Source organism: Triturus cristatus, chromosome 5_2 (genome assembly GCF_964204655.1).
Source record: "Triturus cristatus chromosome 5_2, aTriCri1.1, whole genome shotgun sequence".
NCBI classification, from domain to species: Eukaryota; Metazoa; Chordata; class Amphibia; order Caudata; family Salamandridae; genus Triturus; species Triturus cristatus.
The window spans coordinates 15,642,080-15,654,481 of record NC_140588.1 but is presented as its reverse complement, the minus strand read 5'-3'; the positions used below and the strand labels follow the sequence as shown (position 1 = coordinate 15,654,481).

General features: G+C 41.5%; 1 protein-coding gene across 12 annotated transcripts in view; it reads right to left on the bottom strand.

Annotated features, from left to right (window-relative positions):
* CTNND2 (catenin delta 2) overlaps positions 1-12,402 on the bottom strand; it is a 3,222,299-nt gene that overhangs the window by 1,136,310 nt on the left and 2,073,587 nt on the right. For all 12 annotated transcript variants that reach the window (XM_085606754.1, XM_085606755.1, XM_085606763.1 and 9 more), the window contains one exon: positions 6,500-6,632. In XM_085606754.1, the coding sequence (XP_085462880.1) occupies positions 6,500-6,632 (133 nt within the window). The remainder of the gene's footprint in view (positions 1-6,499; positions 6,633-12,402) is intronic.

Sequence of the window (12,402 nt, the reverse complement as noted above, 5' to 3'; positions counted from 1 at the left end):
TATAATTTTGAAAAATAAATGTAGAGAAAATGCACTAGAATCTAAATATATTTTATCATGGGACATATAAGCGCCCTATCCACCCAATTATGAAAGCACTGTGCTACAAATTACAATATCGACAAGGCCTGAAAACAAAGCCTAGTAATTATGATCCAGGCATAAAAATCTCCTATTTACATACAGTATAATCTGGGTTTAAAGGAACCATTTAAAGGAAGCAGTGACCTCACCAAGGGCGTCATTACATTATTACCTTTGCTTTCATTTTGTTTAGCGCTGAAACATGATTTGTATGATCAACTCCCATAGTTAACAGTCATCTTCGGGACTAATGATGTTCCAGAAAAGTTATTGGTCAGAACAACCCCCACATGGCGAATTCACTCAAAATGTACTTGAGCCACGCGAGACACCGTGCCAACTCCCGAGCACAAACATCAAGGGGATGGTCTTGGTTAACAGAGAATCATTTGTGCACCTAAAAGAAATTTCAAAGTAACAGAAACTTAACCTTGATTGTATTCAATGACAAATCCTAGATGGTGATCACTATGGCGATTCCAGCCCGTGGCAACAAAGGGCCTCTGTTGGATACCTCAGATACCGCAGTACACATGTTCTATTCCCGTAGTTTCTGGCTGCTGAATCCTTATTGTTGTAGATTTTCTCCACTGCCTCAACTGACTGATTGACTATCCACTATTCTAGTAAATACTAATATTTAGCCAATAATGTATGACATCAGATATTGTCCTCTCTTCGCCTGCTGTATACTCCAACACAGGTAATTACTACCATTTAAGCTAAGTAGTTAGAAAAAAACCAGTGTCTGAATGGACTGAATGGAAATACCATAGGCTAATATGGTTTTACTGTTTCATGAAAGGTATCCGAAGGTTGTTAACTTAATTTATTAATTTTGAAAGCAATGCTGCTTTGGAGCCTCAAAACAAAAACAGTCTGCCAGGTTTTTGGTTTTATTCCTACCAAATAGTTTTCTTCTTTTCAATCCATATTCCCGGGAATTGTAATCTGTATTTTGACCTTATCACCAGCATTAATAAATCTAAGGTATACTATAGAAGATAAAGTGGTCGACAGATTGTATGGGGCAAGAAATAGATTACTGCTTTTGAGGCACTATCAGAAGCTCACAGAACTAAATGAAGAGCATACAAAGGGACCGATTCCAATCCGGGTCGGAAGGGCACCGAACGCGATCCGGCTGGCAAAACTACGAGCTGTACGCGTGTTTTCCGCCTGACTTGTACAAGCGAGCAGGTACGATGCGAGCTACGTGAAATTCACCGACCAAGTCGTTTCCGGGTCGAACCGCTTCGTACGTCTCGATCGTAAGCTAACCCTGGCGTGCAATGGATGCGATTTATGACCAAGCCAGTACGATGCACGCGTTGGACAGCCTGTGCGAGCCGGAGTGTCCGACTCGCAAAACGTCCGGGTGGTTGCATTTGTGTGTCCACGTCGGACCCCCTGTCATCCGCAGCCCTACAACTCGGACACAGGGGGAGACCTAAGGGTCCCCCCAACACAGGCATGTACGGTGCAGACGGCACCGACATGTACCCACTGTAGGGGGCACCCTTGCGCGAGATGTACCCATTCAGTCAATGGGAGCCCATGTACGCGTCGTACGACCGGCTCCCATTGACTTCTATGGGAGTCCAACCGAACCGAGGCCGGCAGCATACGGCCGCATCGTACTCGCTCGGTCGGACTGCAGAACTCCGGCTCGGTCGGAAAACACTCCGGATCCGGCTCGGTCAGACTGCTTTCCGACACGGATCAGAATCGGCACCTATATAGTAAAGAGCTGATATTTTTTAACTCATTGAATGCACAACTAAAAGAATCATATCACGCCAAAACATAAGAAATGCCACAAAAAATTATTGTGCATCATTGAGAACACAAACAGACAATAGGTCAATGTTATAATTAATTTATTCTTGGTAAAGCAGAAACCACTGAATCTGGAAGGAACAAGGAAGCAAGTAATTCATACGTTTGCTTTTGAAACTGGCCATAAATTATATGTACTTGGCAGCAAATTCGCCCTTTGACAATTTGGGAGATTAGAGCAGTGTCTACCATAAACAACAAGAGCAGCAGATATATTTTACCAACCATAAGTGCACAATGTAATCCAGAAGATACATTTGCATTTAGGCTTTCAATATGAATACTAAAGAGAGAGGGAAAATCGGAAGTCCTATAATCGTACTAGTTTCAGTAGTTGATATCGTAGTCACTGTAAGATCTATGTGAACAAGGGTACGGGAATCCAAAATTCGTTCCTCAACACCTAAAGCTGTCAAATACTTAGCTCTATTCACCCAGCCAAATACAGATTGTTCTTCATTGAATGCACAGTGTATCCAACCCTCTTATCCCCTAGTATATCGAGAAATCATCAGGTGAGAGCTACCATTTTGCTATACTGGTTCCAACCCCCCTGCAAAACAATAATGTCCTTCCTTTAGGATATGATTAGCAGTTACATACTCCTGTAATTGATACAATAGCTCCACAAACATGTGTGCAGTAATATTAGAAAGTGAGATGGAACATTAGTGTCTACAAGGGCCCATTCTTCCTTTCAATACATTTGCACAGTTAGTACCTGCTCAATGAGCTTCAACATCTCATGAGCTTCTACATCTGGACTATGTGATACACTTTCTGGTTGTTCCTTAAATGCCTTAACAAGCTACAGAAGGGTGCAATCTTCTAAGCCTGTGTCACTTCTGCCTTGGTAGGAGTAATTAGCAGTTAGTGATAGTGCATTATTACACAAGGAAGTAAGTAATTCACTCAATCTTCCAATTGTAAACCAACCTTTATATAATTGTGAGTGAGAAAATCTCTTGCTTCTCTTACCTTTATTGCTCTCTTCCCTTTTACCTCTACAATCATTCATCAGCTCCACTCCCAAGGCTTTGTCAGCCTGTTCTAGAGCATAGCCACACAAGTTTTTATGCTGTTATTACATTTCTGGTTATTCACTCATTTGTGGTCCCCAGGGATCATACAGTGAGCTTCCGAACCCTTATAAAGGACTGAATTCCTTAATCGCCACACTTTCTTTTTTTCTGGGGACAGAACATTTTATGCACATTTACACTTTTGGGATTTTCACAAAATCAAAAAAATCTAATTAATAGTTTGTGACACTAATGTGAATTAATTTTTTTTTTTCTTTCTCCGTAAGGAAAAAATATTTCCAGGTGGAGGAACCTCCTCTCCAGACAGACATTATGATGTAATAAAGCATACAAGTGTGTATGTGTTTATCTACTTCTGCAAGCAGAACCCCCTTGGAATGCCCATTCACCCACCCTTGGACTAATTCATGAATTTGCCCTGGCAAATGGATTTCATGGTTCACCTAAGCTGAACTTTGTTGAAAACAGTTTGTGAACCAAATTCCTCTGCGTGGTGCAGTACATTTTCAATATTTAAGACAAACAAGGCAGTTGTGACCTTCAGATATCACAGTCTAACAGCATTTTTGGACTTTGTTTACATACCTTCATATTGTCTTCTGTATTTCTTTCTCAATTACACAACATACATTTTTGTCAGCTTTTTGCATATTCAATGTAAACCTTGGATTATTTATTTCCAGTGGGTGATATTATTGAACGAATATTGTAAAGAACTTTGTCATTAATTGTATCAGATGTAACATGATATGTAGTTTATTTTAAAACGCTGTATGTTATTTCAAAAGTGTCTCGATTGGTTGTATTTTTTTACTTTACATTTTTGCCTAGGTTTGAGAAACTCCTAATCCAAGGTATCCTGTAAATTACAATTCCAGTGATCCACGTGGCACCCCATAGTGAACTCTGAATGTAGGAGGACCCGAAAACTTTCCATACCCCCTCACAATCTTAAAGGGGTACATTTGTCTTTAAAGTAAAAAATGTGGTTTTCCCTTTGGAGATACTATAAAATGATACAGCCGCAAATATTCAACATAATCATTCACACTCTCCCACACTTTGTCCGGTTAATACTCCACTCGGAATTTTTAAGGCACTTATAAATGTATTTAATAGATAACCATACAGTAATTCAATAAAAACATACAGCATACATTTGTTTTTAATAAAACAGTTAAAACCATTGCATATCACAAATCTACAATTTCATAATATTTCCAACCCCCTGGAGAGGAATACAGTAAGACAGTTACATTTGTCTTGCGGTTGTTAATTTGAATTAATAGACAGCACCCTACAGGAGAATCAATTTCCTGTGTTTGTTTTATTACTGTCTTTGCCAAATTTAACACAACTTCCAGCGCCAATGCGTTTCGGTGGTATAACCTCAATCAAGCCACCTTCTTCAGGACAAAAGTTTGATTCAATCCTCTCCTGTCCGTTATCTCAATAAACGGTTCACATAAAACCATAAAAGGTGCATCATAAAATCAACATACAGTTTGTTTGGATATTAATGTGCATTATATAGCTAGATGCGCATTGCAAATATAAAGAATCATTATTGCTGTCACAGTAGAATAAAAAGATGTAACATGAATTTAAATAAAATAGTGCCAAGTGCAGCATGAGCTAATTATTCAAGGGTAAAGCAGCTTTACATTGTGAATTTAATTTTCAACAGTGCTAATATACCTCAGTAGTTATGTCAGTGGAGATGTGAACTGGTTGTTCCTTTGTTGACTATTTTTGAATTCTAATCCCCTGTCCATGCAACAATCGTTCTGCGCAGTCTTGTGTTCATTTTACTTTTTTGCTTATTATTTTCTGAACCTAAGAGGCGCTTCTTAGTTCCAGTTTTATGGCAGCAAAACATTAGGTCCTATAAGATCGCATAACCCCTCCCAAGAGGCGAGTTGCCCTCCCCCTCCCCTACTTCAACTGCATCCATCTTACACTTCAAATCACACCACTGACAACATGCTTTGATGCCTTAAAAGGTCGCAGTTTATTTAACCTAACATGATTAAACATTTTGCAATCTCATGGTCATTTCAATGGTCATTTTTAACATCCGTGTTCACACATTTCATTGTCTTTGCAATTATCTCTGTACCTTCTTGGACGTTATGTGGGCTCAGCCAACTCAATTTTTAAGGCGGGGGGGCCCACCTGTCTCGGTCTCCGGATCAAGGGTTTAGGCTTTAACTTGCTACTGACTTGGAGGGTGTCCGTCAGGACCTGCCCGGGCTGCAAGTGCTGTCCTGCTTGCCCTGGGCCCCTTCTTGGGCCCTCCCTGCTCCTACAAGCCCCTGTCGTAAGCATCCCAAGGACCCTGTTTGAGTATCTACTCTATCCGGCCTGAGGCTGAGCCCTTACATCTCGATCCCTCTGTAACCCCTGCCATGAGGCATCCCAAGGGCCCTGCGGGAGCATCACGTTTACTCTTTCTATGGCGGTATGTGTTCCTTGACTCCCTCAGTGCCCCTGCTGTGAGGCATCCTAAGGACACTGTGTAAGCCTTTCATCTACCTCTAGTAATGTATCTCTTTTTTCTACCTTTCTTGGATTCCTTCCGCTTCACCTCTACCTTTGCGGCTGCGACGCCCGCTTCTTTCGGGTGTGATTGGGGGGATTCTCCTCTATCATCTGCGCAGGGGGGTTGTGTGTCTATCGGGACTGGTGCCCCTTCTTATTCCCCCTCACTGCTCACCAGCTCGTCCCCGGATTGGCGGGGCGGAGCTTGCCCTGGGGCGACTAATCCTGGTGATCCCCCTATTGCGGGCTATGCAAATAGGCGGGGGGCTTCCCACCTCCAGACGGCGTTTGTCCCGGGCCCCCATTGGGTTCAGCTTCGCCTTCCCCAGCCTGGGTTCCATATTTGTTTACTTTAATTGACCTCTGCCCATGTTTGTCTGTTGATTGTCCATTTTATTATTAGTTGTATAAAAATTTGAAATGACGTGCTTTGGGTTATGATTTGCTTGGATTTTCCCAAATGTTCATCATGTTTTTATCCCTTTATATTTAATGAATATTTAATTCATTTATATAAGATTTGTTGTATCTACTGTTTTTGTGATTTATGCTGAATTGAAGAGGTTAGTGACACAAATGATAATTTTTTTTTGCGCTTTGACATTTTTACTCTTGTTATGGATGAATTAAATGAGATCCAGTTATATGCCATCTTGAAATGACATTGTGTGAGGGATTGTAAACCTGCCTTTGCATCCATACACTATTTTTAAATATGTACTTTTGTTTATCTTTTATGGCTAATCATGCCGAATAAAGTTGATTTGATTTGACTTCTGATAAAACATAAACAGCAAAGAAAACCTGAACGTTAAACTTTATTTTGTCGATATGTTAAATGTACAAATGCTTATCGTATTCATTATAAATAAATTTGTATGTGTAGCTCATTAATTATAATTTTCATAACGATTCTGTTGGATTGCATCACATTACATGCTTTTACTATATACACGTTTGATTTCATTTAGTCTTCGGATGTGTTGCCTTACCTCTGCTTTAATTTTATTGTCTCCAAAACAAAGATGCTGCAAATAGGCTGCAGCATTGGACTGCACTGAAGGGAACTGATGCTGTAACATTTGGATCACTTCTGGAAGTTCCGGGTCTCTCCAACCAAACTCCCTGTACAGAAAGAAAGAATCGGGACATCAGATGCCTGTTGGAAATACTCAGGCCAAGGCAGTCAAGTTTATTTAGGAAAAAAAACATACATTCCATTTCACTTGTCATTATGATTAATAAAAGAATACATCGAGTTTTTAAAACAAGTAGCATATAAAAAAATACTCATTTGCAGCAAATTTCAAAGACGGTATCATACCTAAATGCAATAGAAAGACATAGTTATTTTATAAACTGCTGTTCTCAATAAAACAAAAGCTTTAGACGTGTATTAAACCCATTTTCAAGACCTGCACGTCCATGTCATAAAACAGTATCAATGAAATTAGCAGAACTGCCTTCAAAGACGACAAGCAGAGACTTCACTAAACAGTCATTAAATGTAACTTTGTTGCCCCAAACACTAGCTAGGAAAGCTGATTTGATGCTAAGCATTTAGGACTTCCATTGGCAAAGCACAACCCTACAGCTAACTGTGGCTCACATGCCAAGCCTTGATTGATCTGCTTATTTGGGGCTAAAAGCGATTAATAGAATTGTTCAATTTTCAACATTTACAAAAAGCAGATAAACAAAAAACACACATCTTTATAAAGATGAAAAGGTTGGGTTCTTCGGTGGAGTATCCTCCTCTTCAGTATCTACCATGGTACGGATTTCAAACTGAAACGTTTTTTACTTCTAAGCATTAAAATGAATTGATAAACAATTCACATTGCCATAGTTAGAAATATGTTATCCTTGTTTATCTAAGGAAGACTGGAATTTTCGAAAAAGCTTTAAATGTGATTTCCCTTTCATTCTATTCTATGTTTGAAACTATGCACACTACCATTACAACAAATGTAAACAATTGTACTCCATCCCAGTAATTAATTTCACAACTCCGATAGCTGGTCTTATGGTGTCAGCAGGAATTAGAGATCCGTTTTTAATTATACAAAATTGGACCAAGGCTGGTTTTCGGAAACTCTCAGACTTTCTTCGGAATGATAGATTGCTGAATATAAGTGAAATGTCTCAATTAATCCCCAGCGATTTCATCCTACTTGGGTCATATAATATTCTCAGTAAGTTCCTCAGTGAACTTGATTTGCTCCAGATCATTGGTCAGAAACATTTAGTACATGACTTACTGGAAGATACAGTAGCGAAAAAGCCTGGGGAATGGAAAAAATGTCTAGCCTCAATTAGGGGAAAGATCTTGAGGCCAAGGCCATAACAAAATGGGGTAAATGTGAGGAGTTGGAAATTACAGCAAATATGTGGTCTACAGTTAATAACTTAAATTTTAGTTTGGTAAGAGGGGCTAATTGGCGAATGATGTTATGTTTCAGCAAGTGGTTACTTTATAGAACCCCTAGCTTTGTAGCCAAGGTTTATCCCAATCAATCGGGGCAGTGTTTCTGGTGCCGCATTCACCATTCAGCCAATTGGACTCATATATTATTACAATGCCCCTTGATCCCAAAATGTTGGAATGATATATTTGATTATTTAGAAACAGAATATTTAATAACGATTGGGCTTAATGCTCGGCTGATAGTGTTGGGCTATGACCCAGACCTTCAGTTACCAGAGAAGTTGATTAAATTATTATATATTGGAATGGCTGTCACCAGATCCCTTCTTTTTCAAAGATGGCGAACGGATCTAATTCCATCTAAAAATGAATGGGTCCGGAAAATGGCACAGGTTAAAAGAAGCGAACGAGCCTATGCATTACGAATTGGTGGACTCAAGAAGTTTGAGAAGATCTGGGCACTGTATTTTGACTGTGATTTCTGAAATGTAGTATTTATTTTGGCATATTTCTCTAATCTGTCCTTACCTTTAGGAATCTCAGAGTTTGGCACTTCAACATGTACAGAATAGTTTGTCGTTCTACCAGTCTTATAGGACAAAGTTATACGCTTTTTTTCTATTTTACATATATTTTTGGTATTTCAAATTTAACGATTTGTTTAATTGGTAATAATTTGAGACAGTGGATATAAGTTTCAAGATATTATGCGTTTTTTATCTGACGGTTTAAAATGCCTTTTTTAGAACCCCCTGCTTATTGATTTCTGGATTTGCTGCTTTTTGATTAATTGGTGCTATTTATTACTCTTTCGGATGTCATTAATTAATTTTAATGGATGTATATTTGGATTCAAATGTATTTGTTGTATATGGATTTCAATAAAAAATAATATTAATAAAAAAAAGTGGGATCAGCGTGTCACTGGCCTGCCAAACAAAATAAAAACATCTCACATAAGAAAAAAAAATAATGTAAACAATTGTTTGAGCTGGCATTGAGAAAGGATTTGAACCAATATGCACAGGTCTTGCCCTCTCCATCACTGTCAAATAGTGGCAAGGCGGGGCCTAAGAGTTCTTCAAGTGATATTTCCTCAAATTGTTAAACAGCCATCAAATGGCTCAATTCTATGGTTCCAGTTTTATCAGCCTCCGTTTATAACAGGCACTGAACAGATGTTGCACTGATTGCACAATTTTTAATGTGCCAATCATTATGAAAACTATCAGTAAACTTTGGGACCTATTTAGAATTTAGCAGACTGGTTACTCCATCGCAAACATGATTATCATGCCTGCCAATCCCTTGGTCCGCCCGCCTTATTTAGAGATAGGTGGACTGCAGGAACTGGCACTTTGTGATTGTCTGAGGCAATGTCATAGCCAGGTAGAGCCTACCACTTCTGTCAAGGATGGGTGATTACACACACTGTATAACCAGCGCTCACCCTTGGATAGCTTGCCATTGAGCAGCCAGGCTTATCACAGAAGCAATGTGTAAAGCATTGGCACAGCACTCACTCATGATAAATACACTGAGCGTCACAAAAGAGACTTCACAAGTGATTTATGTAAATAAAGATTGTATTCAACAAACACAGTAATCAACACAACATGAACATCATGTCTTTCAGGGCATAGATCACACTTGCAATTCTTACTAGCAGTACTAGGCCCAACTGTGTTAAAATGACATCAGTAATATGCAAACTTGGGACAGATCCTATTCTAACCCTCCCCATCCCCCAAACCGCCTCCAGCACCACTATGTGGTGCAACACGGTTTCAACTCCAGGTTCACCCTAGCAATTCTTATAATTCAATACCACACAGTTAGAAAAGGAGCACCTCCGGTCACAACAATACCACAAGTATGTACATACAAAGGATTATAACACTTTTTAGCTGCACCGCAGGCCAAGGCTACACAGGCTAAACCAATGTCAAACGTAGTGCTCTTCTGGCAAGAAATCAATGTGTAAAGCAACACCGTAGACAACTGTCATGAATCACAGGCAGTCCACACACACACTCACTCCGCACCGATACATGGTGCAACAGATATCACACAGGTCCGTATGGAAAGCTCTCGCACACATTTGCACTCAGCACCCTAATGCGGTGCAACTGATACCCAGCAGGTCAATTGATATCACACTGCAGACCAGTGGCCCAAGCCTCCCTACACCCTCCAGCTCCCCCGATTGTACTATGCCCACAGTTGTAAGGTAACCAGCCTTCCTTCTCCGGGATACTAGGCTGTATGCAGCCGAAGCTATAGTCAGTAAGAGTCCAAGGGAAGCAGGTGGCGGTAGGTAGCAGGACTAATAAGGAGATTGGCATCAAAGGGGAAGTTTGGCTGCCACTCAAGAAGTTCACCCACAGGATGCGGAGCTGAAGCAGGCTGAGAGCAATAGTCGGTCACTCAAAAGAGTTCCACAAGGACCTCCAGCGCCAGCCCAGTTCTACGAAGCACAGGGGGGTCATGCAGTCTATTCACCTGCTTCCAATTGCTCTCTGAAGCTTTCCTCCAGCAGAGTCAATCACTCTCACCACCCAAGCCGTACCGGGCAATACTACCTGGCAATAGAATGTCATCGGGGGTGGGGGGGGTGGAGAGGGCAGTTGGTCCGCCATGCTGACGGCCAAAAGGAAATAATCAATCAATGGAGAATAAAGCAGGGGAGCTCCTCGGAAGAAGAGGGCACTCCATCAGGTACACATCGATCAAAGCCGCACCCAGGCAATCCAGGCACAAGGTCTGATGCGTGTTTATACGGGTTGTACCAGACCTTTCCGGTCACCCAAAACAATGAGTTGCAAGATCTGTATCTCCTGGAAATAAGGCACAACGTGCGGTGCACATTGACATAGCACCAGACAATTCCGGTCACACACAAGGAAGAGTTGTACATTTAGTACTTTCCTGGAAATGAGGCACAATGTCCGAGGCGCGTTGATATGGGTCGCACCAGACAATTCCGGTCACACACAAACCAAGTTCAGATTACCTCACGAGGTAGAATGAGGCACTACTACAGTTATGCCCCCACCTCAGAGGGTCACAACCTGTGAATCGGACACCACACACAATGAGCAGGCAGTCGTTGTGTTGCACAAGAGAGATGTGGCACAATCGACAAAGCAGGCCACTTGAGGTCCTGCAACCGGAGAATCCGCTCAGCACAACCAAGATGCTTATGTGTGCCGAGGTTCCCACGATGCTGGGGCCACACACCTTAGATGCGGGCAAGACATCTGGGGCACCATACAAGGCAATCTGGTCTCTAAGCACAATTCTTAGTTCCACGCGGTGCTACCAGTTGAGATCTAGCAGACGATGTGTGAGCAGGTAAGAGGGCACCGCTTTCAAGGTGCCACAAGTAGATGGTGTAGGTCCCTCGTAGAAGATCCTTGATGTTCCCGAGGCCTCCGAAAGAACTGGGGTAAAACCAGCAAGCCCTTGGAGAGCATAGTTCAGGGTGCCCAACAGCAGATGGTAGTCAGCCCAGGTCAGCCACTATGCAGGAAGGGCGCAGGGTCCCTTTCAATGGCAATAATCCTCCTTGTGCACAACAAGTTAATCTGGCAGTATTCACCATGCAGTTCCAGGTTCTCCGGACCCACAAGTTTATCTCTACCCTGCTGAAGGGTGGCACCAGTAGTTATACTGTAGTGTGCCATTGAAGTTGGGGTTGGGTTAGAGAGCCTCCCATTTTTACCACAGATATCTCCCTTATATCAGTCCTGTCTGCCATGAGGCCGCAGAACACAGATCTTAATCTTTAGTGAGGCCATGATCTGGCTCCAGAGGTCAAGTGTCAAAACCTCTTCCTCCAATCTATTCAGTCAGGCCTGCAAATGGCAGAGGTCTGTCGTTCAGGGTGCATACCCAATGTTTAGTAGCTGTCACTGGGGAATACTCAGATGTGCTCCCTCAGCCTCCAGTGTGGACTGGAGTGAAGTAAAAAGGCGCACAAATAGTTTTAGCGCAGAGGAAGGCCCACTTTCTAGAAGTGGCATATGAGAGAATCAGCATAACCTGGGAGGAACTAGCAAAAGGTTTAGGGAAACGCTACCTGAAGAGTATCAGGTCTAACATGGAGCTTAACTTTTCTGTCAACAGAGCTCCCATTGTGCCCGTCGATTTAATCTTCCTCTGACAGCCCTACAGAGTAGAGGCCATGATATGAAGGACATTACGCCGCCCAGATCAGAAGTTCATTTCTGAGAAACAAAATAAAATGAAAACATTTGGTCTACTGCAGTTGCAACTGATGGTGGCCGTCCACAAAATGGTTTATACATTGAAAGGAACCACTCATAAGGTGATTTCTTTCAATGTACAGAGATGAATGAAGGCCAGGGGTCATATCTAAATTTGACAGACAGTAGTCAGTCAAGATGGCGGAGGTAATGTCTGTCCGTCAAATTCAGCACCGTCTGTCAAATTCTAAATCAGGCA